The sequence below is a fragment of the Neopelma chrysocephalum genome, unplaced genomic scaffold, assembly GCF_003984885.1.
Source record: "Neopelma chrysocephalum unplaced genomic scaffold, ASM398488v2 Primary Assembly neopelma1_81, whole genome shotgun sequence".
Classification (NCBI taxonomy): domain Eukaryota; kingdom Metazoa; phylum Chordata; class Aves; order Passeriformes; family Pipridae; genus Neopelma; species Neopelma chrysocephalum.
The window spans coordinates 995,605-1,020,876 of NW_020897743.1; the positions used below are offsets into that span (position 1 = coordinate 995,605).

Sequence of the window (25,272 nt, forward strand, 5' to 3'; positions counted from 1 at the left end):
TTAACACTCATGTGTTTATCCAGATATTAAAAAGAACTTCATGAAAAGCATACTTTCAACAAAATGTTTTGTTAAAAAAAAAGTTAAATTTATTCATCATTCTCACTAAAAACAATTCTACAGTAAATATTTTAAGTAAGTTTCTTAGGGAACACAATGGGCCATGGAGACTCCAGTCCCAGTGACAGCACTAAAAGGCACAGCTCGATTTATGAGAGCTCTCTGTTTACCCAAGAATGTAGAAATTTCCCTTTCTAAATGGGACAGCCTTATCTTTATTATTCCAGTGCCTTTTAGTTTACAGTCCTGCTGTAAGCAATGTTTCAGGAGCCTACTTCAGGATTCCTAAATAAATGAACAGCCAGAATTAATGCTCACTGCCAGCAATCTACATTTTATATATGGTGTGATTGAATGGAAGCCTTGCTGAGCAGCACAAAAGAAAAATGACGGTGGCACTTTATTGATACAGAATTTATGTGATAACAGAAGGTAAACTGAGCTTCTGAAAATAAACCTTGTTTACAAATCCAGGGGTTTTTATTTAAAAACACAAGCCAAACTGTGATGGCAGTGAAAATCCAGGTCTGGGCACATCCAAGAAGCCACCCCTGTTCTTTTTCATCAAATATGTGTCAGAATGGATATAATTGTTCATCATATTTACTCAGTTCATGCAGACACAACCACTCTGCCCACAGTGTGGCTGGTTTGTGCCTGTCTGTCACTGGGAGTGGGACTAAAACCAGTGTTTTATTTGCAAAAAGCAGCATAAACCGAGCGGGCTGATGGAATTGCATGGTCCGTGTCCGGATGTCCCCAGGAAGTGTCACTTCCATGCATTAATACGAACCAGGGACTTTGTGTGCACTAGAAAAGTTTTCAATATGTCCTGCCCAGAGTAACTGGAAAAGCAGCTGAGTTCCAGCACAGGCACTGTTTTCTCCCCGAGATAAAACTCTCCCAGGGCAGCAGCTGATGGAGCTGAGGCGACGTGTGCTGTTTCCATCTTCAGATAACAATCTGATAAAGAAAGCAGCTGATGTAAGTTAAAACACAGTGTACTATTTATATGCTAAAAATAACATTTGGAATGCTTTTGTGTTGAGTTATCTTGGCCGTCTTGAGCAGCAATTAATAATTTATTCTGCCTTTCTTAATCTGCTTTTCTGTCTTTTTATCAATGGATCTTCATTGGAAAAACCGCTGTGACAAGTCAGTAAGATGCTGGGATTTGATACACTCTGTAACTGAGAGGTGTTTCTCTGTTTTAAGCACACTGCTACTGCAGCTGAAATTTTACTTAAAGTGCTTTTCTCAATCCTGTTTTGTTTACTTTTGTGTGTGACTGTTTCCCTCTTCCACCCCCTTCTTCATCAAATAACCCATCATTCTCCAGGGTGAACCTTAAAAAACCCACTACAAGTCCCCCCAATCACCACCCCAAACAAAAACAAACCAACCCAAACCCCAGCCCTAAGGGTTGCTGAACTAAACTGATGGTTTTGGCTCATTTAGGGAAAGATTTTGGCTGTGGAATGAGGTATTCAGCCAGTAAATTGTCTGTTGTTTTTATGTACAAGGGAGTTAGCTTCCTATGGTAAGTTTTTATTTTTAAGTTGATTTAAATAAAACAAAATTTAGAATTGATCAGAGTTTTACCTCTAAATGTTTATTTTTACTCTAAATTTTTAGCAATGTTTAGTAATGTTTATTTTTCCTCTGAATTTTTGTTTGAAGTTTTATCACGTATTATTGTAGAAATGCAGTATTGTTTTAAAGCTGATGAGAGGCCCATGGTTTAAAAAATTCTAATTTGAACACAGAGTAGTCTGAAGTGCCAAAAATCAGTGATAACCAGGTTGCTGCTCTCAGGAGACTGAAACTTAAGTTTATATCCTTAGCCACACTTTTTAAAATTTGGAAAAGCTTTCACCTAACGTTATAACGTCGTCATTTTGTGCATTTTCATTACTTTTTAGGATTTATATCAGTTGTAGAAAATCAGTAAAACATTCCATGTGTTTGCCTAACGTGGCTTTTCCCAGGCCACTGAACCAGGTGCTGGATGAGGCCGTGGGTGAATTCAAACTGGGGCTCATCCCAACCTCTCCCGGGCCATCCCTGCATCCACGCGGGCTCCTGCCTTACAGCCCAACTTCAGATGTTTGTCTTCCCCTAATTAGATCCCCGTAATCCATTCAGCCAGGCTGTGACTGTCCCTTGTCCTCGCTGGCTGGGGCCAGACAATGAGCACAAAGATACAGTCGGACTCGTTTTCTCATTATTGATTTCACGCACCAGCTGGCAGCTGTTGGAGCTTGTTCGTTTTTATAACCCTCTGGGCAACTTTTTAAAAGTACTTTTCTTTGACCATCTGCTAAATGCAATTGGTTTAATAATTAAAGACTCGCCATCCCTTTTCAGAGAAATACAAATGCTGTTTCTGCAGCTGAGAGAGTTGGGTGGTTTTGTTTTAAGCAAAGGTGGGATGGTTCTGTCAGCGACGCGGCCGCTGCTCCTGGAGGATCCCATCGCTCATGTTAATAAGGGGATAAAAAAAGGGAACTTCTCTGTGGGTTTGTTTCACACCAGCTCAGCACAAGGGGTTGTGTCCAAGCTCTGCCTGTTTTTAAGTCCTGAGAATTCCCAATCCTCGTGTTTGTAGGATTCAGGGTAAACCTCTTCACTAAGTGTGTAAGCAGCATATTTCGGTCTGAACTGGGCATCAAGAGAATAAGGACGAGAAGCATTTGGAGGTGTTTTGTCAGTGCTTTGGGATCACCATCTGCCTCCTCCCTGCCTGGGGTTGGGACAGCACAGACCCCTCAGCACAAACTCCTGGAAACCATAAAACCTTCAGTTATTTTCTGGGACTTTCAACTTCTTTCTTTCTTTCCCTTTGCTGAAATGATGTTGAGTGAGATGCCAGTGTCTGTCTTACTGGGGCTAATTTGAGATACAGAATTATAAGTAGCATGTTAAAAGTTGTTCCTAAAAAAACCAAAGTGCTTTCTAAAAGTAAAAGCAGAGACAGTAGGTCACTGATATGAATGGATCCCTTGGAGCCCCTGGATTTTCCATGCAGTGTGCTTCATAGGCAGGATGTGTAAAAAAGATCCAACCTTAGTTTGAACTCATCTTTATGCTATGATTAGATCTAAACTTTCCCATGATTCCTTCAAAAAGGGCTGCTGAAAAATCCTTCTGTTTACCAAACAGTTTACCATTTGTTTCAGATGTACCTCAAAGCTGACCTGGAGGATTACTCTCATGAGAGGTGAAAAAGGGTAATTCATTTTTTATGTTCCTTTAATCTTGGAATTCTTTCAAGAACTCGCCGTGCAGGAATCGGTGCATTTTATTTTACTACTGCATCATTTATTCCCTAAACATTCTTTGCTGCACAATGTACACTTAGCAGAACTGGTTAGAAATTCATGTGGAAGAGGAAAGCCTATCAGAGTTTGTCAGGGTTTTTTAATACCATTGAATAAGACTCTTTTCTACAGAATGAAAAAGGAAATAGTCATGTGTTTTCTTAATAAGATGAAAGATATCTGTGTTTGCTTTGAGATTTTTATGTTTGTTTGTTTTAAAAGTATTCCCATCTTTAATATTTTTGTACTTTACAAACATAATCTTGTTCCAGACAGCTGTGATCTCTGGTCCCTTCTAATTCCTAAAGTAGACAAGAGCAAGTCAAATTTTCCAGAGTATCTGGCTAAATATCCCCTGAAATATAATTGAACTGAAAGTGAATGCTTACAGTAAAAGTTCAGATTAGAGTGCAAAGTTTGCATGAGAAATTCCTTTCTTGAACTTAATCCTGTGGTGGTTTTCATACAGAGCATTCTCATCATAGATTTCATGGTTGTAGTATTTTTTTAGATTGCAACAAGTCTGCCCTAAGCTGTGTAAACCTCGCTGTGTTTCTCGTAGGTATTTCTCTTTCCAACAAACTCCTCACTTCTCTTCATTTTCTGCTGCTTAATTTCAGGAGCTGAGTCTCAGCGAGGCTGTTAATTACAAGCCTGTCGGATTCTATGGAAATGGGAAAAGGGCAGAGGAGATAAATACAATTTCTTGTATTTGTTGAGCTCGCACAGTTGACAAAACCAGTGACAGCCGAACAAAGCGCGTTTGGGTCAATGATGTTTCTCTTTAGTAGGTTCGAATGATTCTTCCTTGAATGCCCTAAACCTCTTGAAGTGTTTCACAATACTCTGTATAGTTGCTTTGAAGTGTCCTTTTCCTGTGCTAAGTTTAGTTCTAAATGAACTGCGGGTGGATGAATGGCCGATAGGCCCCGGCTGGGAATTCAGGCAGGGAATGGAGCTCGGGATCAGTGTGGGAGCTGCACTGCAGGCTCTCCTGGGCACAGCTCTGCTGTGGGGAGAAATCACATCAAATCCTTCATTATGGGAACCACTGCATTTGATTTTAGTGAAATACAGCGAATGCTCCTTGATTTGCCCCTAAATAGTGTTTGTGTTCACTGAGGAGAGCGGAGAAACTGTTCATCCTCTTCCTCTCAGTGCTGATCCCTGCAGACCAACGAATGCTTCCTTGTTTCTGGAATCTTTGTGGAGAGGTTAGGAATGAGAATTCTATAAAAAACACCTCTCCCCTTAGCCCCACTGACCTTTCCCTACTTGGGAGCTGCACCCCATCCCTAGAGAGAGTAGTTCAGACACCCTTTGTGGTGCAAAGGCTCTGTAGGTCTGAACCTTGTGAGCAAGTGGATTTATTGGGTTATTTGGTAGCATTTTACACCTAACTTTTTTCACTGTACAGAAAGCAAATTCTTCCCCAGAAATGATGCAGGCCAGAAATAAGCTCAGGGTCTGTAAAAGGAAGTTGTCCTAAAACACATTCATGTGTTTGCAGTTCCCAGGATAAATATTTTTGTTCGTGCTAAGCACTGATGTGACATTGGTACAAATTCTGAAAGCAAGAAATGGTATTTCACAAGTTATTTTTTGTTTGGGTTTTTTTCCCCTTTTTTCCTTCTGACAAAACTTTACCCAGATTTTTTTTCCTCTGAAGTGGCTTTGTGGTTGCAGGGCTGGGTGTGTGTGTGACAGGCGGGTTTTGCTGGGATGTGGCTACAGACAGCTGTCTGCTTCTGGAAATGGACTTCTGGCTTCGAGGTGGGGTTTGAAATGGATGTTGACATGTGGGAATTAATCCAGTTTGTCACATACATTGGAGTGTGGCAGAGAGTGAGTTTCCCCCCCCCCCCCTTCATGCTGACCTGGATAATAAAAATATAGGCAGAGTTTTCTTGTGCTGCAGCTTCAGTCGTTCTGTCATTCCTTAGCTGCCCCCCTTTGGAGATGCCTCCCTTGCTGCTGCAGGACTCTGCATCGTGGTTCCAAAGAAAAAGGTGAAAGGATTCATTCTCCCCTAAAATGTGCATTTTTGTCCCATGCCATTGATTGCTTTCAGAGGGTGAGCCAGAAAGGATTCATGTCTCTGTAAAGATCGTCAGTACAAATGGGCTCTGCCTGCTGGATTTCAAGTTCTGAATAATTCCTGTGCTTTTAGAACTGGAATACAGACACTTCAATGAGCAAACCATAGATAATGCTGTAAGCAAATACAGTAAAAATCTGGTGTCTCTAGTTTTGTCTGTAATCTAACAATAACATTAATACTTAAAATGTTTATGTTATTCAGTGATGGTCTGAAATAGGTGTGATTTTGCCAGCTTTGGTCCTTTCTCCATGAGAGCAGGACATTGTCTGTGCCCTGTTTGCAGTCACATGGAATGACTGAGGCCCTCACCTGTATGTTAAAAGTGGAACATTTTCTCCAGATAAAACAAGCTGGTTTTTATCAACTCTCATTTCTAGCTTTTGGCGTTTGTGCAAACAATTTGTGCTGATCTTGGTGAGATTTAATTGTGCAAACGATTCCCCTAGGACAGAAAGGGAAAATAAACACTGTGAACAGGACAGGAGGAAACATAGGTGGTCAGTGCTTCTATGCTATAATCTTTAATTATAGATAATATAAAATAAATAGTGTATTTAGGGGTTTTCTAGGGAATGTTACTACATTTTCATCTTGTTTTTTATTGCTTGTTGTGCAAGTAAAATGTAACCTACAATTAAAGGTGTTTTTTCAGAGGGGTATTCAACTCAAGCTAAGAACCCTCTGCTCAAAGTAGTTCCATGTAAAGATATTATGATATTGCATCAAAGTATGAAAGATGCTTTCTTCTAAATAATGTACATTTTGATGTATTATTTCAAACAGTCTTATGCAGGTTCAGTTCAACTAATATGTACTAAGTTCTGAAGACCCTTTGGAAAAAACTCATGAATACAAACACTGATGGAAAAAATTATAAATAAAACATTCAGTAATCTTTTGGACTAGAATGAACAGCTTATTTGTAGATCCATCATTTAGGTTCTGTAAAACTAAAACAAAAATGGTAAAAAAAATTTAAATAATTCATTGGTGATGTCGAGGCTTCCAAGTGAGTGAAGTGCAGAATGGTGGAGGTGCCTGAATAGTTGTTATTTGTCTTCTTTACATACTTTGTAATCAAACAAAACAGTTTCTTGAAGATTGTTGGTATCTGTTTGCAAGGTCTGTCAAATGCAGCAAGATGTATAGGTGCCATTAAAAATCCATATTGATTTCCCACAGTCAGCTGGGAGTTACTTGAAAAGTCAATCATTAGTTGAATGAGTGTCCAAAGCATGTTCTAATATCTATTGGTAGTTTAAGTTTTTAAGCAAAAATGACTGTTTTAAAGAGCAATGGTGCAGGTTCTGGGTTCTGAAGTGTAAAGATTTGTGGTTTTCAGTGCTCCTGCTGGGCTGTTCTGCCCTGAGTGAGCACCTCTGATCCTTCGTGTCCTAATTCATCCAGTCCTGGAGCTTTCCTGGGGTACAGTCCCTTACAGTCTGACCCTGTGGATGTTTATGTGTGTCTGGTGGGATTTGGGAGACTGGAGGAGCTAAAGCTTTGCAGTGTGTGTCATCTGCCTCCTGGGACCCAATCCTGCCACTGCTCCTTGGGTGTCCTGGAGCTGAGCAGGATTTTGGCATTTCCTCCTGTTTCCTTCCTTCTTCTTGTCTCCTTTCTTCCAGTCATGAGTTTTGAGAGGAGGTAACACCACCTCCACAGGTCAGGTAGAAGGGTTATAATTGATGGGTGACACATTCTCCTTACACTTAGTTGCACGGACAACATATGGGATATCTACCCTAATGGATTGTTCCTATTTAATGTATATTAGTAATTAAGAAAATACATTTTTAAGAGGCAAGGATATATTTAATTTTAATAACTACCTTTCCCTGAATCAAGAAGTCTTTGCACAGAACTCTAATGGGTAACATTAGTCAAATGTGTGATAGATCAAATTGTTAAGTATGAAGGGTGTTGTTAATGTAACACAGAAGAGAAATCTGGTGAGGTAACTCTGAATAACACCCAGGAAGAGTGCATTCATCATGGTATGCTGACAAAACATCTGAGTAATGATGGCCATTAAATCTTTTGTCATGGCTAAGATATGAAAAAAGAAAACAAGTTAAAGTGTGAGCCATTTAGGAAAATTGCCATTTGACATGTAAACCTTTCTACCTCTGCGTGTTCATTTTTATATTATGGAGTGAATTTGCATTTTAGAAGGAAATTTGATTTGCCTAGCAATTAGGGGGAAAAGGTGAATTTCAGTCTCTAGTTAGTCAAACATTTAAATGGAAAGAGCAGAGCTTTTTCTTTTTCTTAATTTCTTTTCCCTCCCTTGATCTGTGAATTTGGTTTTAATACAGTTTGGAAGGGCAGAAAACAAAATCACAGCAAAACAACCAACTAACGAGATTTAAAAAGATTTGATTTATTGATATATTTATTTTTGGAAAAGACCCAGTGTCCCACCATCTGTATTGTCTTTGCATGACCCTGTGTGTGATGTTAATTGGACTGCCTTAAACCTGGGAGAAGGGAGTGATTCCCAAACACTCAGCACTTCTCATGTTCCCTGTGCAATAAACTTGCTGAATTCTGTGTGGTGGGATGGGAAGAACAACATTCAGACAGCAGTGACACCATAAAGAACAATTTCAGTGATTAAGTAATAGAAACAAAAAATAGCCAAAGATTCTTTTGAATAAAGATAGGCTGTTTCTTTGTATCTGGAGCTGTTGGTGCTGTGAGAATATTTGGTTCGAGTGGCTGCTCAGACAGAGGTAAATGCTGGTGTGGTCAAACATGGGAATAAAAAATGAATTTACAGTGTTAGGTGAAGTCACTGGATCACAGTCAGAGTATTTCTGAATTTCTGTAACAGAGAAGAGACCCTGGAGAGGTACAATAAGAGAAGTAAAACTCAGGGAGTCCCCACTTGCTCTGATGTGGGGGCTGAAAAGCCAACTGACAGTTTTCTGAAATGAATGAACTAAAAAATAATTCCTTACCAGTTCCAGGACATTGATGGAATTGGCATTTTGTAGCAGCTGGTTCCCATATCACATTTTTCTAAGAAGATAAATAAGAAGAAAATGGTGATGTTGAAGTCAAGAAAGAGTATGTTGTGAGACATTTTGGAGTCGCTGGGAAGGTCTGTCAGGTCACTGGAGTGTGTCCACACAGCAACATTCTGTTGTTATATTAGGAGGAAATGAGGCAAATTACAATAAAAACTACATTTAGCCAAGAAGGAATTTGTAGCAGAATTGTCCAGATGGTTTATCTTAACCCTGACAGCAAAATATGTTAACCAGATTAGAAATTTAGACACCAGTGATATAGGAGGGACCGTTTGGAGCAATAGTGGTTTGTTTTTTTAAAATTGGTTTCTTGATTGAATTTCTTTAAATGAATGGTCAAGTTTTCCTGGTTCAGGTTGTGTTTTAATAAACGTGGCTCTTTCAAAAACCTGAATTTGATATATACAACTTGGAAATAATTGCCAGTGTAACTCATGCAAGTTTATTGAGTTCGTTTTAGTGTAATCCCTTCTAAAAGTAAACTTCAGATAGCTTTGAACCATCAAACAGAGTGGTATTTCATCAGCAGTATTTACAGGGGAAGGAAAGAGCCTGGAAATTCTTCTGCAAGTTGTTACAGCAAAGTAGCAGCCCCAAAAGAGCTGAAGGGGATTGGATCTACTTTTAATTTTAAACTATAGAGATGTCAGTAAGAGCTGAAAACACATGAGACATAGAGAGAGGAAGAAAGGAGAAGGGGTAGGATGGCCTGTGATAGAATAAGAATGTAAGGAATATATGTAAAGGTTAGGAAATCTTCTGACCTCACTTAGGATATTGTTTTTGTTCTGGTTACCATATTCTTTAAAGATGTAACATTTGAAAAGGGGAATTTGATTGACCTTATGACTAAAGATAGGAACTCTGAGGAGAGGCTAAAATCATGAATTTCTATAACCTTTAAAGAGCAAAGGTTGAAAGGCATTTAATTGGAAAATATAAAATCTCCTGAATTATATATCAATATATAACTCTATTTCTTTTATATCAGAAATTATTATAAAAGGAAGAGTATATGTCAGCTGAGAGGGAAGGAACTGAGCAACCTCTGTGTGCCTGCTCATTTTGCCATTCCCGCAAAGAAGCCAGGCTTCTTTTTCACTGTTAACATTGTCTGAGCTGAACTGGGAAAATACAAAAATGTGTTGTTAAATGAATGGGGGGAAAAAAACCATCTGAAAAAGCCTGAAATTGCTCTCAGGTATTCAGACAGTCTTACTGATCATTGCTGGAGGGGGTTGCAAGGACTCTTCAGTCTTTTTGAAGAGAGCACAAACACTGGGGATGGGCCAAAAATGTACCAGGGGACCTCGAGGGTATTGTTTACACATGGTAAGAGCAGGAATATGGGTGTTTTCCTTCCAGGGGGACATGAAAGGACAAGGACAGAGGGTGAAGTGGATGCCATCGGTATCTTGGGACTGATGCAGAGGCCCATGGCTGTTGCCGAGCTTTCTGTGGTGGTTGGTCTGTGCCCATAAATAAATTATCTTGTGGTCTTTGACAGAGACCATGGTATAACTTCTCAGGAAACCTTTCAGGATTTGGTTCCTCAAGGTTCCCAAGGCAGGGAGAGGTTCCACACCCACTGAATGGTTGGATCCCACCATTACCTCCTCAGCAGAAGTTCTTCACACACCATGGCTGGATCTGTCTGCTGGCAGAGCTTTCCCTCTGAAATAGCAGCGGGAAAGGAACCAAATGTGGGGGAAGCTGTGCCTGCACTATTGTATCCTAAAACTGTACTGGAATTACCAAAATACAGCATTTAATTTAAAACTCATTACAGGCATAAACAGGCTTTGAGATTGTTTTTAAGATGAGATTTTAAAATTATCCTATTCAATGTTTTCTCTAATTATATAATATTTTAGCTTTATTTAGTCACTGCAGAGATTAAAATCAAGGGTGCTTGAATCTTTGAAAACAAATATACTCAAGAAAAAAAGACATGTTTATGGCCTTATGTTTATAATTTAAGGGTTCAGGTTTGGGAGTTTGAACTCTCAAGGTTTTCACATGTAAAAATATTTTGTGATTTCCCAAAGAGAACAGTATTTGTGGTAAAATACCCAGATTTTGAGTCTGTGTCTGTCACAGCTCATCCCAGAACCGTGGTTTTGAAGTGGTTGGTGAAAAGAAGAACCAAGTAAAGGGAGATGAGCAGCAGCAGTGTGACCTCTCGTGTTGGTTGGCTTTGCTCAACCAGTGACACCAAAAAAGAAGTGAATCTTCTGAACTTTGCCATTAACTTGCAGAAGTGGAGTTACTTTTCTAGGAAATTAGGTGGATAGACTTGGTATTTCCCTTTATCTTTGATAAATGTTGTTTCTTGTACTCTTGATCTAATTGAGTTTTTCCCACTGACGTCACTGTTTAGATATAATAATTTAACCTTGTTAATTGAGTTTAAACTGGGCAGCTCTTAATGCAGTTCTGATGTGATCCAGAGCTGAACAGTCACTTTATTTGCCTCTTTCAGTGTTCAGAGGCACATTATTTAAACTTTTTATGCCAAGAACATTGGGATGTTTTTGTTGTTTTGTTTTTGTAAATAACTACCATTTTGAGAAAGATGTTTGGTCACTGGAGCTCGTGCATTGATTGACTGTTACTGTTGAGCAGGATCCATGAGAATGCTGAATTCCTGTTAGAAAATACAGAGCTTGATTTATCCTTGATGAGGCGACATTGATCACATTCACACACTGAAACAATTATTGATGCAATCTGTGATGAACAAGTCAGTCTAGTTGTGATGAACATTGGCTTCTAGCAGACATTTGACACTGAACCATGAGATTCTTTGTTGTTACAGCACATCTGAGAAAATCATTAAGCTTTTTGAAGCCTTTACAGGCTGAGTCTGAGAGCATTATTTGCATCCTTTCACATCAATTTTGGCTTTTTGGCAGGAGTACATTTGCAACTTTGGGTTATCAGAAGCTGTAGCAGATACTACAGACAGAAGTAAAAATGCAGCTCATGGATGTGTTTCTCCTTTGAGGAGAGGACCAAAGTAACCTCAGGAAAACACAGAACATGTTTAAGCTCTTTATAACATGATGAAGGCAAACTGCAGCAATTCAAAAAAAAAAAAAAAGAAGTGGAAATGTTTGTACCTCAAAATTCTTCTGGTTCCTGTATTCTTCTTGAGGAGAGGAGAGTTGAAATTCAGAAAAGAAATGTCTTTCATGTATGACTAGTTTTATGGCTGGGAGGAGAGTTTAAGGAAAGCACTTTTTTGTGTGTTTTTAACACTGGAAGCCACAGGATTTAGTTGAGGATTTTGAGAGTGGAAGTGGGTTTCCAAGGGTTGTTCAGATGTGCAGGACAGTCAGTAAACACTGTCCATTGCTGGTCAGACCTGTGGCATGGTTGTACAGTGTTCTGGAAATGACATCAAGCTGCTTAGAAACAGTTCCTTCATGGGACATGAAGGGAAGAAAGCTGAGCTTGGGTTATTGGCCAGTTTGTTCCTCATATTATCACTTACTTGGGGCCATGAAATCTGCTCCTGAGAGAAACAGGAGGAAATTTGTGATCACTCACAGACTGCTTGAAAACAAAGCCAGTAAATGCAACACCACCGTGGTTAAACCTTGTCCAGCAGGATCACACTCTGTCTGCCTAAAGATCCCCATTGATTTGTGTAACAGCCTGAATAATGAATGTGGATTTTTATTTGGCTCCCCTGAGTGTGTGATGCTGTTTCACTCCCTGGGAACTCTTGCTCTCAGCTTTGCTTATGATCTTTAAGTTAAATTTGCTCGGTGTAATTTTAGGTTCAGGAAGGCTTGAAAAATGACATTATCTTAAGAATACATTATTTTTTATTGTCTTTTTTTGAAAGGCATTGGTAATTGCTGTAATGTTCCATGATGGAGAATAACTTGCAGATTTACTATCATTTTAGTATTTAAATCTTTGGAGATCTCTGACCATGTTCTCTGACCCACAGGCTTCCTGTCAATCCTCTTGACCTCCTTGCACTCCTCATTTTCTTTCTTTGTTTTTTCAGTAAACTGGTGTTACACATAATGAAATGGATTTATAAAAGTTAATACTCTTTCTTCTTTCTGAACACAGTTACTTGATATTTTGCTCCTAAAGTGCATTGAAAAGTCTCTGTGCAAGCAAAACAGGATCATACTTTGTATTTTATGTGCCGGATAGGTGACCTGAGAAACTCTGTGCCAAAGGAGGGTGAAGGACAAGCACAAATCTCACTGTCCTGTGTCTTCCAACACGCACACACACACACAGAGATATTTTTTCTAATATTTTTGAGGACCAGAAATTGTAAAGTCATGAAAAAGAGAGTTTAACAGTCTTCACTAGTAGCTTTTGCATTGGCTTGCATCAGAAATATTAAAAATATTAAAAAGGATTATTCTAACCCAGAAAACTTTTCCATTAAAACCAATGTGTCCAGCAGTGATTCTTGCTCAGCATCACTTTCATTAGGTGACCTCTGGGGATGTTCTACACGTGGAAGAGTCAGACAGACAGAGCTGACTCACAATTGGACTTGCACAGATGCATTTGCAGAATGTAGCCCCTGAATAATTTACACAGCATTAGTACAGAGGAGATGCAGCTCAGTGTTACAGTGTGCTGAGAAAGGTAGTTTGTAAATTGTTATTTAAACATTGGACCACTTCAAACTTTGAATATTTTTCTGGTTTCTTTCTGTTTTCTTTTAGAACAGAAGCTCTTTGGGGGAGGATAAAAAGGTGGGAAATTTTTTCTTAATGGAGTAAAGGACTAAAATAACCATTTTTCTTCAAGTGCCTCTGAAATGTGCTCCCAAATATGTTTAAATGAGAATGTTTTGCAGAACTTTCTGGTTTCAAAAATGGTATTATTTAGACTAAAAAAAGTCTAAAAATGAATTTCAATCCCGTGTTATGTAGGATTTTGCAATACCTGCACTCAGTGACTCGGAGGGAATTTGGGCACTGTGTGCTTTGAATCCCATGAAGATGGTGTGTTGTGTGGCTGCCACAGGGGATAACAAATACAGCTTTGGGTAGGTAGGTAGCAGCTCATTGTGCTGGTCTTGGATTATATGAGGTTTTCCTGCTAAGTGCTCAAATTTGCCCCTTCTCCCCAGATGTTTGGAATAAGTGATGTGAAAATCTCAGGGAAAGGTGCTCTGCTAGGGTGTGGGATCATGGCTAAATGCACCTCAGTCAGTACAGAATGCCTCCTAAAAGGCAGGAGGAAAGCAAAGTGGAATTGCTGGGGGTCCTTGGGAAGAGGCAGCTTGTCACACATGGTCAGTTGACATTAAAGAACTAAAATAACATATATTCTCACCAGATAAAAGTGGTGGATTGTAATTCTGTTCCAGGAGAATGGGGGTGTCTCCATTAGAGCTTCCTGCACCAAGAGACAGGACTTAGCACTGGGTGACACTTGCCAGTTAAAAACTGAGCTCGGATTAATTACAATACAATTCTTTGTAGTGAGTATTGCATCAGGTAAGTGTTGCATAAAGATATTTTCAAGGATATGTGAAAACAAAGTGAATGTAGTGCTGTTGCTGACAGAACTGTAATAAAATGCATAAGAAAATTATTAAAAAATTGAAAAGTGACTTTGGCCATTCTCCATACCATTTAAGCATTGTTCATTTGTCACCACACAAGCTCTCTCTTACTGCAGTTTATTTATTTGTTCCTCTTGCAAATGGCAAGAGGACAGTTTGTTCCTTCTAGATGCAGAATATCTCATTCCTGATTACTGAAACTTGTCTTTTTTTTCCCCTCCTTGCATTCCAGATGCTCACAGATGAGAATTCTGTTATGCTATCAGGCATATTTGTTAATAAGAAAGTAACTTAAGTAGTTAACATAACAGGGGTTGATTTGACCCACTGGTAGGCATTTTTGCAGAATAAATAAAGCCTGTTATCTGAGATTTTATTTATAAGGATCTGCTCAAGTGATCTGAGATCCCCCTTGTTTGCCTGTCCTGCCCTAGACCTCGGCACATAATCTCACTGTACTGCTGCCCTTTTGACATCTGATTGCCCTTTCCATCAGCATCCATCCAAAAGCATATTTGTCTAAAAAGGAAACAATTAAATTCCAATCTCATACAGAAAACCTTTACTTTTCAAAGAAAACATACTGAAGAAGTCACAGAGTCGTACATGACGGGGAACCCTCAGTAAATCAGAACCAGAAGTCATTAGGCCAAATTCAGCTCCTGCCAAAATAGACACCAAGCCACTGATCTTGATGATATTTTGCCTGTTTAGATTAGTAATATTATATGCACTTAGTTTTTATTTGTTTTTCCATTAAATCCTGTAGTAAGACTAAGTTATAATAAATGTGACAAGTATCATTGACATGCAAGATAAATAACAAGTGTGATTGGGGAATACTGAAATATTTCAAATATGAAATGAACTGCTTGTTATAACCACCTATGACTGGGCTAAAATGACTGAATTCTGTGAAATTCAGTTTAAATGATGTTGCTCTCCTCTAATACCTGTGTGTGCCATTGCAGAAGGATCTAAGAGTTGCATTTTTTTCAAGCATAGCAGTAAGTTCCTGTGGAAGTGCTCACTAATGCCAGAGCAGATCTGCTGCGCATCCTTTTCTGGTTGTAGGTCTGCAAATGATTTCTCTTGGGAAACACCTTTTATCCTTCATGCTGAGCATCGTTCCCTGACTTTGTCACAGGTTTTGGATCATGACTTTGAGCACTGGGTGTGACATTATCTGTGGCTGCAAGCTGTAAAAAAGCTGCAAATAATTCATGATGTATAATCAGTGGCATGATTGAGTTATACTCTGAGTTTGGGTTTGGTGGGAAAGCAGTCCCTGTTTCTTACTTTCAAAGCACCTCATGCTGAGGAATTCACTAAAGGGAGTTTTGTCACTGGTGGCTCATTGTAACTCATTGCAGGAGCAGCCAGGGAAATACTCAACGTGGTGTTTTCAGAGTGGAAAGCTGTGGGGCCATCCTAGTTAACAGCTGCAAAGAAGAAAGATAAGGGACATATTTGTGTCTCACACAGGGTGTAGAAAGTGGTGTGAAGGGAAAAAGATTCCTTTGTGTGTTGTTCTACCTGTAATTGTTAGTATTCATCTGTCACAGGTGTATTTGTTGATTATACACTATAAATTAAAGGTTGATTATCTCAGATTATATTGTAATTTGACTTTTGGGAGAAGGACACGAGGAGTCAGCCAGGAGCAGGCTCTTGGCTCTTGCTGGCAGCTCCATCCCTGACAGTAACAAGCTGAAAGCTGGAGTGGGCAGATTTGACTCCTGTAGCTTTTTGGCAAAGGCCTGTTTGTGTCAGTGAACTTCTGAATGTAATTCCTACCTGAGAGAAGGTGAAACAGTTTAGTTTTGTCATCAGTGAAATTTCCCACAGCTGCTGTTATAGATATGACATTTCCAAGGATCTGGGACGTTAGTGACACGTCCCTGGGTACCACTTCTCCACAGGTGGAATTCCCAGGAATTCCTAAAGCCCTGTTACTGATAGGGATAGCTAAACCCCACCAATCCATCCTGGTTTTGTTATGTCTCCAAGTATTTAGGGTTGAATGCTTGTGGATTTACAGTGTTTGAACAATTTTGGAGATGCTAAGAACACTTTTGCTGTTTAGTGAGTTTTATAGTGCTGGAAAGGGGTGAGCTGGTGCTTTCCAAACCCACAGAGCTGATGGATTTGTAGGTTGTTATCTCCTAATTAAAGGAGTGCAGCTTGCTCACCTGTGCAGTCTTTTTGTTTAGGTTAAGATCCAACTAAATCCTGGGTAGTTGAGAACTAGACAAGTGTGTGTATGTGTGTTTGTATATATTTATTTATTTTTTTATATATATATATATATACATACACAGACACTGAAACATGTCTGTGTGCATGGAGTTTACCATGTAGTTGTTGGGGTAAAAGAAATTCAGTTGCACATTTGACTGTTAAACAGTTGAAATCACAAAAAAGAGTGTAAATGCTTTCCTGTTGGATATTCAAAGGTAAACCAACTTCAACTAAGTGAATTAAAAAAAATTGTTCATAACAGTGAGGTTAATATGTTTTCCCAGCTCTCTGACTGACAGTTTAATGGAGGTTTTATTGTGTTAGTTAATGATGTCAGTGGAATATATATTTCTTTGTTTGCATCTGTCACTTATAGAGTTAATTAATATTCTGCTGGTTTCATATAGGGTTTGTACAAAACCAGTTCTCTTTTACTCCATGTGTATCTTTGGCAGCAGAGTCCTTAAAGAGAAGAAGTTTGCAGTGTCCTGACCAGCTGAATGTCCCTACAAACAGCAATGCAGTTTGCCAGTGATACCTTCTATAAAACAGGACTAAAATATCAGTGTAGTACATAAGCCTTTTACCACCCTTGAAAACCCAGCTTGAACCTTGAGCGAGTCATTTACATGATGTTTCCTTGGGATTACCTACATTCTTGTCCACTTTGACCTTGTAATTTTGCTCACAGTTGGAAATGTAATGCAGAGTGACTAAGATAATGTTGTTTACACAGACTTTAAGTGGAGTGACATTATAGTCAAGCAAGTGTCACATCACCCAAAGTGAAGGAAGACTTAATTACCATAATCCTGTGAATACTAAAATTCCTTAGCCATGTGCAGCATAATAATGTAATGTTCTGTGTGTTCCATTTAATAACCTGAAGGTGCTGTATTAACTCTCAGGGAACTTTTAGTTATCCTAAAGTGAAAGCAAACAGATTCAGAGCAGGTTGGGAGAAATTCTGTGCTCCATGGAGTGTTACAGCGCTGACAATACATCCCATCTTCCTTTGAATTTATACTTTGGCAGGTGAAACAAAACTGAAGTGATTGTCCCATCATCTTGATCTAATGGTATAGTCTGGGCCAGGGATTTCTGCAGGTGACAAAGGCTAAAGTTCATTAAATAACAGGAATGGTAGGAATGAGACAGTAATAAAACATACTGTGTCATGGCAAACATACCAGTAAGTGGAGCGGAGTGTTAAATACTGCAAGACTGGAACAATCTGTTCCTGAAGTGTTCAAACCATCCCACCTTTTAGCCTGTAGTGCACCAGCCTTATGGACTCAGCCAAGTAAGTGAGAACTGGAATGAGGATATAACCATGAAAGGCAAATCACTCAGTTATCGTGCCTCACAAAGACTGAAGGGTTTGTCACGTTCTCTTCTGAGCAGTGTGTAACCATTTTATAGCCATGGAATGATTATTCCTAATATATTGTCTTTGAGTAACACTAAGTAGTAGTGCATAGCCTCCTGCATGTCTTAAACACAGTTACAGACTTACTTAAGCAAGAAACAGGTTATTTAGCAGCTGAAAGAATTCAGTTTAGACAAAACCAGAGTTCAGTGAAGAGCTCTCTTCCTTTTCCTACTTGAGAGCCCAGAGAGTTCTCCAGATCCCATGTTCCTGTTGCCTGGGCTCTGGACTGTTGTGCTCAGTGGCCAGCAATGATAGATGGATTCAGAAGCAGAGGTGGAGAACCCAGTGTGATTTAGTGTTGTTTGAAGTACAAGTTGTGGATTTGCATCTTACTGAGTGCAGCAGATGTAATGGTTATTCTTGGAGGGGTTATGTGCTTTTATTTGGAACTGCTTTTTTAATAACTGTTACTATGTAGTTCAAGTTTAAGGTTTGGTTCTACGAGGACTGGAAAATGCAAGTTTACAAGAAAATGTGAGAAATCTGAACATTAAAAAGCACGTGCTGCTGGTGTGTGATGTTGGTGTACAAACAGGCAGAAGCACTTGAGGAATGAGTTGATAGCTGGTGTTGGTTTGGGCTGGCACAGAAAAGCTTTTCTCTCTACTTATACCAGCATGATGCAATTACCTTTAATGGACTTGGTCTTATTTGTGGAGAGGGGATGGGAAAGGAGGCTTTCAGTGTATTAATAAGGATTTTAAAGAATGGATGTTGGCATTAAGGGTACTCTGTGGAAGGAGGCTGCAAACTACCATTGCACAGCCTACAGTTCTACAGCAGTCTTTGAAAGATGTTCCTTGAAAGTGGTGCTTTTCCATGGGAATTGGGCCTGGGGGGAAGACAAGAGGATACCCTGCTGTCATCTTCAAGTCATCTCAAAATTATGAAGAATGAAATGAATATAGGAAAACAAATTGTTAGTGGTCGTCCTGTCAGTGGGATGTTTGTGGTCACACACATACACCGGGGCTGGGCTAATAGAGAATAATTTTCAAGCTAATTCTTCTTTCCTGTGGAGTTTCCAGCCATTTTGAGAATTTAAAATAAAGTGCTAAATCTTTCATCGGGGAAAAGAATGTAGACTTGCTGTTTCTCAGGTTGTTTTTGTAGAATTAAGCTGTGCTTAACGCTGCTGATTTCCAGAGGTCCAGCCGTGCCCTGTAGTATTCACTAATGGTATTAGGGGCTAAATAATAGAAGACAAAACAAATGCAAATCACAGAGAATGGAGATTATACATGAGTTTTGTTGTTATGGATTTTTTTATTGTGTGTTTATTTTATTTTATTTTTTTTAAGAAACAAACTTCCACTCTTAACAGCAACTGCCTGGGCTGTGCCATGTACTCCTTCGTGCATCCATGTCCTCTCTATATTGGCTCTGGTAGAACAGAATGATTTGACTGAATATGTGAAATTGGACTGAAGAGCTGTGCAAAGCAGAAGAATTTCTTTAAAACCCGCCTTTGTGTGACTCCCCATCCAGCTGGAGGCAGCCGGGTGGATGCTCCGCTGGTTGGTGAACACGGATTAGTTCTCACTACTCCAGGCTGATTATTTCCCCTGGAAATCAGGGAAGCTGTACCCCTGACACTGTGGTGATGCAGAAATCCTGCTGCACAGGCTGGTGCTGGAGCCTGGAGCACCTGTGAGCACAGACTGTGGGGCTGGATGGGGCCCCAGGAGTGCCGAGGCTGCAGCTGCCGGGATGAGCAGCAGTTGGAAGCGCTTCCGCGCTCCCTCTCGCCGAGCCCCCCGAGACCCACTAAAGGGTTTTAACTTCCTTTGGATGTATAATTTTTGTTGATTAACAGGAGTTCTGGGAAGGAGCCCTTTTGTAAAACTGATGACAGGGAGGAGCTGCCTGGGGCAGAGGCTGTCAAATGATCTCCTTTGTGACTGCAATAGTGCAAACATTACCAAGGATCCAAAATCCCTTCCCTCATCCCGGCTCCCTGGGGGCGGCAGTGCTTGAACATGAAACTCTTCATATCACCAGAGGTGAATCTAACAGGTTCTGGCTTTCTTTTTTGCCATTTCAAATTACAGAGTGTTTTGGACTATGCAGACTTTAAAAGATCATTCTTGGGAGCAGAAAGGTCAGAGACTATTCCAGATATTAGGATGCTGGAGCTTGGCTTTCATCACTGCTGACTTCCTTAAGTAGGTTTATTTTCCTAGATGTCTGAGTAGTTATTGCTGTTGTGGCTGAGAGCTTTTTGGGTCCAGCACGTTTTGGTTTTCCTCATAGAGATGTCACACTGTGTCCTGTGTGGTTATGGAATGCAGAGGGTGGGAAAGAGTTTTCCAAGGCATCTGTGAGTGCTGGGCATGAAGATTTGGAAGAACGGTCCGAGTGGCCCGAGTTTGAGATGTGATAAATGCTGTGTTTAAACATGCATTTAAAGTTCAGTTTGGATAGAAACTGGTCAGATTCCTTCAAGGAAGCAGTAGAAGCTTGATTGGAAGGGCAGAGTCAGTGGCCACCAGAGTGTCATCACTTGTGTCCACTTTCCAGGGCAACTGAGCATTTTCATCTCAAACTTTGCACAGGACAATCTGAACTATTCTGCTATGAAACAAACCCAGGATTTCCATGATTTTTTTTACATTCCCGTAAAAAACCTCCCAGTCACTTGAATAATTTTTGAAGACAGAGGGATAAAACATGTAATGCATTGATTGTTTGCCACACTTGGAGGGGAGTGTGGGGGTCCTGGGGGGCAGATCCCAGAGTTGGCATGGGGAGGGTGGCCCTGCCTGTCCACCTGCCCATTCCCTGCCCATGCCCTGCCTGTGCCCAGCATCCCGGAGGAGCAGCCGCCCCCTCGGATTCCTACAACTGCAAAACTAATTAGTGAAATTAAGTTGAAAACGCTGTAAACAAGTGAAGTTGTTATTCATTCCGCGCGGCACTACAAATGTGGGAGGACATGTTAAATGATAAATTAGGCATGAACTGCTTTAATCTGGAAGCTGAACATGCCAGCGAAGGGCCTGCATTTGTAATTAGCATCGGGGCCACAGGAGAGTGGTGCCTCTTTTAAAACAGTGACAGGGAATTGATCAGTTTAGGTTGCCGTGGCAACCAGGAGCCCTCCATCGCTTCCCCTCGTCCTCCTCTTCTGCCGTCCCCACGTTCAGAAATATATTTATGAACTGTAAAGATAAACTACTCAATAATGCAAAAGAGACTCCGGTGCTCAAATGCCAAAGTGATGGGGGCCAAGCGGTGCCTGACTACCCGATAACGAGCTTAAGTGTTCCGTGGTTGTCATGACATTTCTTTTACAAAGCAAATGATGTCTGCGGAAAAAAAAAAAAATCTCAAAATTAGCCGAAAATGCAAATCTCTTTATGAGGCTGTCACCTTCATAATAACAGACGATAATTGATGATTTATGAGATGCCACCATAGCAACCAACTCCTTCGGCACCCCCTGGTTCCTCTCACACAATGGCTTGGGCTCCTGTGGAAAAGTTTCCAGCGCAGAGCTCAGGAGGTCTGGGAGCCTCTTACTCCATGAGATTGGCAAATGTCACAGGGGTTTTTTGCAGTCATCCTGCGTGTAAAGGGACTGAAGTAAGAGCAGGGTAAATAATTATCAAAATCGAGTGGTTTCAATTTAAATCGTTTTAAGAGAACGGATAATTTTTATTTGCTGTTCAAGCTGGGACAGAAGCTGAGGGACCCAAATCTCTGCTGAGCCAAATCTCTTGGCTTTTCAGGGTCTACCATCTAATAGTTGTATTTAAAAGTATTAGTTGCATAAATCAGCCCTTTTTGTGCCTTCTGGTGTAGAAGTTAAACTTACTATTCTAAAATAAGTGATGTTTTATTTGGAATGAAACTTAAGTGACTCCAAAAGAAAGGCTTTTATTTACAAACAGTTCATTACATTAATAAATGAATGTTAAAACAAAATTTTTAGTTTTTTCAGATTACTGTATTTTCCACCTGATGAAATTGAGTTCAGGAGAATTAGGATCTCTAGTCTTGCTTGAAGTTAATACAGCACTAGGAGGTATCAGGTTGAGTAGCATTAATGTCTTCATGTCCAAAAACCATATTTTTGCTCTTCTGAACAGGACGGGAGTGCATGAAAACCCTCATCCCCTGGTTCTGTATCACTTATAAAACTGAAGTCCCTAAATTTGGTACCTAGAATGGCCAATTTAATGTTGAGGGAGAACTTTCATTAAGAATTTCTTCTTGAGGTGGTGTCATTGATCTCCCCAATTTCTTCCCCTCTTCCTGCCTTTTATAAATGGAGATTCTAAATGTGCCCTTTTATTGCACTTTTTTAAAATGTGTTGTAGTAGCAGGGAAAATCCACTGATTAGAAAAAGCATTCTGAGAGTAATATGTTAATTCTCTACCTGTATCTGCAGATCCATACTCAGACAAGGGTGCCAAAAACAGTCGTAGAAAGTTGTTTGAATTAGAAATTCATGATCTTTCCCATTCTTTTTTACTTCATCAAATCTGACAGTGAGAGCTGTCAGTTCCAGAAAGTGATTTCTGGTAGAATTGTATCTTTCAGTCACCCTGCCTGGGATAGAGAGGAAAAAAAGAATAAATAGGTGGAAACCCTTTATGTTGTTACTGGTTATATCTTTTTTGTTCACATTTTGATTTTTTTTCCTTTTTTCATTGCTTAATTTAACTCTTTCTATAACTTTCTATGGAACATTTTTATAGGATTAATTTATTTATATGCTTATATATGTATCTTTCTATAACTTTCTGTGGAACATTTTTATAGGATTAATTTATTTAAAATGGAAAAAATGGAAATTTCATGGAAACAAGTAAACTCAGTGGTTTCCTTCTCCATGGCTGTGTCCTCTGACTTCAGCAGAACTTGCTTCTGTTCTCTTTCTTGCCAAAACAACACGAACAAAAAACCCCATAACATTTCTTGCCTACTTATGGATAACCATGTTTGGACACTGTAAAGAAAATACAGAGAGTAAGAAGAGGAAGGAATAAAAGCTGGTCTTGATGTACAGGGCAAAGTGGGTATGATTCCTGTGGCTGGGTCCTTGAAAAAACCCCTCTATTTTTATATGTTCCTTTCCCAGTTCTGCTGTGGTTTCAAGGATATTGAGGATGTTCTCTGGGTTCCTCTGGAGCTGGGCTGGGTGTGGAGCTGTTCTCATTAGCATTTTACAAGCTCTGTGTGTGCACCAAGTGTAGAAATGGCTGTGCAATTTTTTGCAGTGTATTGACCTGAAGTCCATTTGAAGTTGATAAATACCAGCTGTTCAAACAGAAAATTAAATAAAAGCAACTCCAAACTTACTCTGAAGTAAACAGGTGAACAGTATGTAAGACAAAGCAGTTCCCCAAAGGCATTTTTAGTACATGGTCATTATTTAACTCCTGACTGAAAATAAACAATGCTGACAGAGTGTGTGTTGGGGGGCTGTGATATATGAACAGTGTCAGTCCTGTAGGCTGATAACCTATAGCTTGACATCCTTATCTATAAACTTTGACAGATACATCAGTTTGTTATTGTCACTTTATTAACTTGCTTCTATGATAGCAGAAGATAATCTTTCTCAAAGCCTAACTCAGCTAATACTTTACTAGGTAAAACAGTTGGAAAAATGTCAACAAATTTTGTTTTCCGCCCTCAAAGGAAAATCCTTTACAGTTCTTTACATACTAAGCCAGTATTTCACAATATGGAGCAGCATTGTTTGCATATCAGCAGCAGACAATAAACTGTTTTGTCACATTAAATTATTTATGCCAGAGACATCCTGACAGCCTCTCTTAAAAAAAAAAGAATATATTGCTGGAAATGTAGTTGTGATTGTGTGAACTGAACACTCGCTTAATAAATTAATATTTTGGTCTTGTGACTTTTAATTGGAAAATAACAGCCGTTCTAGTTGGAACTGTCTACGTTGTCTGCTGGTGGTTCAGGCAGAGCTGTGTTACAGATTTCACAGGCTGGATCACTCCATCCCTCTCCCTGTGCTCCTGCCACTGCCACGGGGTGAGCGAGGGACAGGGAGGGAGCTGAAGTGGCATCACAGAATGTACAAAACCAGCACTGACTTCTTTTAAACTTCTCTCAGTCTTACTTCAGAATGTTAATATGAATTATACTTCCAAATGAGCATTTTTTCCATGTTCTCTGAGACAGAGTTCTTTAAGCTTTGTTTGAATCCAGAACTTTATCCAACATCTGTTGCATCACTCTGGGACAGGCGCCTTCCCTGTACCTCCATGCCCCATCTATCCTGTGTTTAACAGCACATCCTATATCCCAGGCTGTGTATCTATGTGCATTACCAATGGGGGAGTTGGGAAATGATCCTTTAAATGCTCATAAATGGTTTTATTTTGTGCAGAGCAGTAATGCGAGGTCAGGCTGCTCGCCAGCCCAACCTCACAGCGCCGGTGTCCGTCCCCGGGGTTGTGTCCTTAGGATGGATCAGGGGGAAGGGCAGTAGTTGGGCTATAACAGGACAGCAGAACTTGAGCCACACAAGCAGCCAAAATCCTGAAATTACCTCACTTCAGAGTACTTGGTCCTCTCAGTAGTGGTCTTTTAACATAACTGTGTGTGTGATTACTTGAGATTTTTAAAAATTCAGTCAAACCCTGTGAAACTCCTGTAATTGGCAGCCAGTGTCACCCATGAGGGTCCTGCAGGTACTGGGCTGTCCAGACCCACTGTGGGACTGATGAAGTACCTGGAACTCTAGCAGGCTGCAGCCATCCCTCTGAACCAGCACTGGGAAGGGCCGGATGCCTTTGGCAGTGCTGTTCATGGATAGGAGCTGCACTGGAAATATTGAGCTGCACTTGTCTTTGGAGAGCACTTCACGTTTCCTGCTTGTCTTTCACAGCTCACACGACTTCCCCTCTGTTTTCTGCTCAGCACCCGCTCCTCACTTCAGTCACATGCCCTCATCATTTGTTTCTTCTCATCAGATTTGGCCTCCCAGTCCCAGTTTTAGCCCCACACAACTTCCTTCAGCTGCTCGCCTTGAGCACAACTCTGGTTTCTTGGTGCCTCAGAAAGGCTGGCAGGAGTAGGAGATCGTTCCCCAGTGTCCCGAAATGTTCCATTTCTTCTGCAAACTGTGTTTCAGACAGGAAGGATGGTGCTGGGAAACCAGAATAGATTTGGAGAAAAAGGGGAAGGCAAAATTAAAGTGACATTGGGCTGTGGGGTTGCTGTTGATGTGAGCAATAATTTAGGATAGGAGGAGATCCAGGCAGGAATTTAAGCCAGTTTGAGGGAAGGCCCCAGTTGGCTTTGCTGTAAAAATTTAAAGGGGGTTGGCAGTTCTAATTATCACATGTGTAATACTGAGAATGGGGAAAGGATGTTAATAAAAGGACAGTTCAATTAATAGAATCTCAATTAAATTTGAGAAAATACGGATTTTCAAAATTTGACAACTTTTCAAGTAATAGATGTTATGAGGGTGCTCCAGACGCAATCTATTCCTGCATCATAGAAATCAATATTATGAAACATGGGAGTGTTAAAGGATTAT

The 25,272-nt window shown here is 40.0% G+C and overlaps 1 protein-coding gene across 5 annotated transcripts in view; it reads left to right on the top strand.

Moving 5' to 3' along the window:
• Positions 1–25,272, top strand: part of DACH2 (dachshund family transcription factor 2) — a 249,301-nt gene that overhangs the window by 60,736 nt on the left and 163,293 nt on the right. Inside the window, exon 1 of one of the 5 annotated variants that reach the window (XM_027690402.1) lies at positions 3,244–3,290. The exons of the other annotated variants lie outside the window; for them this stretch is intronic. Coding sequence (XP_027546203.1) covers positions 3,274–3,290 — 17 coding nt within the window. The 5' untranslated portion in view covers positions 3,244–3,273. Of the gene's footprint in view, positions 1–3,243; positions 3,291–25,272 lie in introns of those variants that run through there. 5 annotated transcript variants of the gene reach the window in all.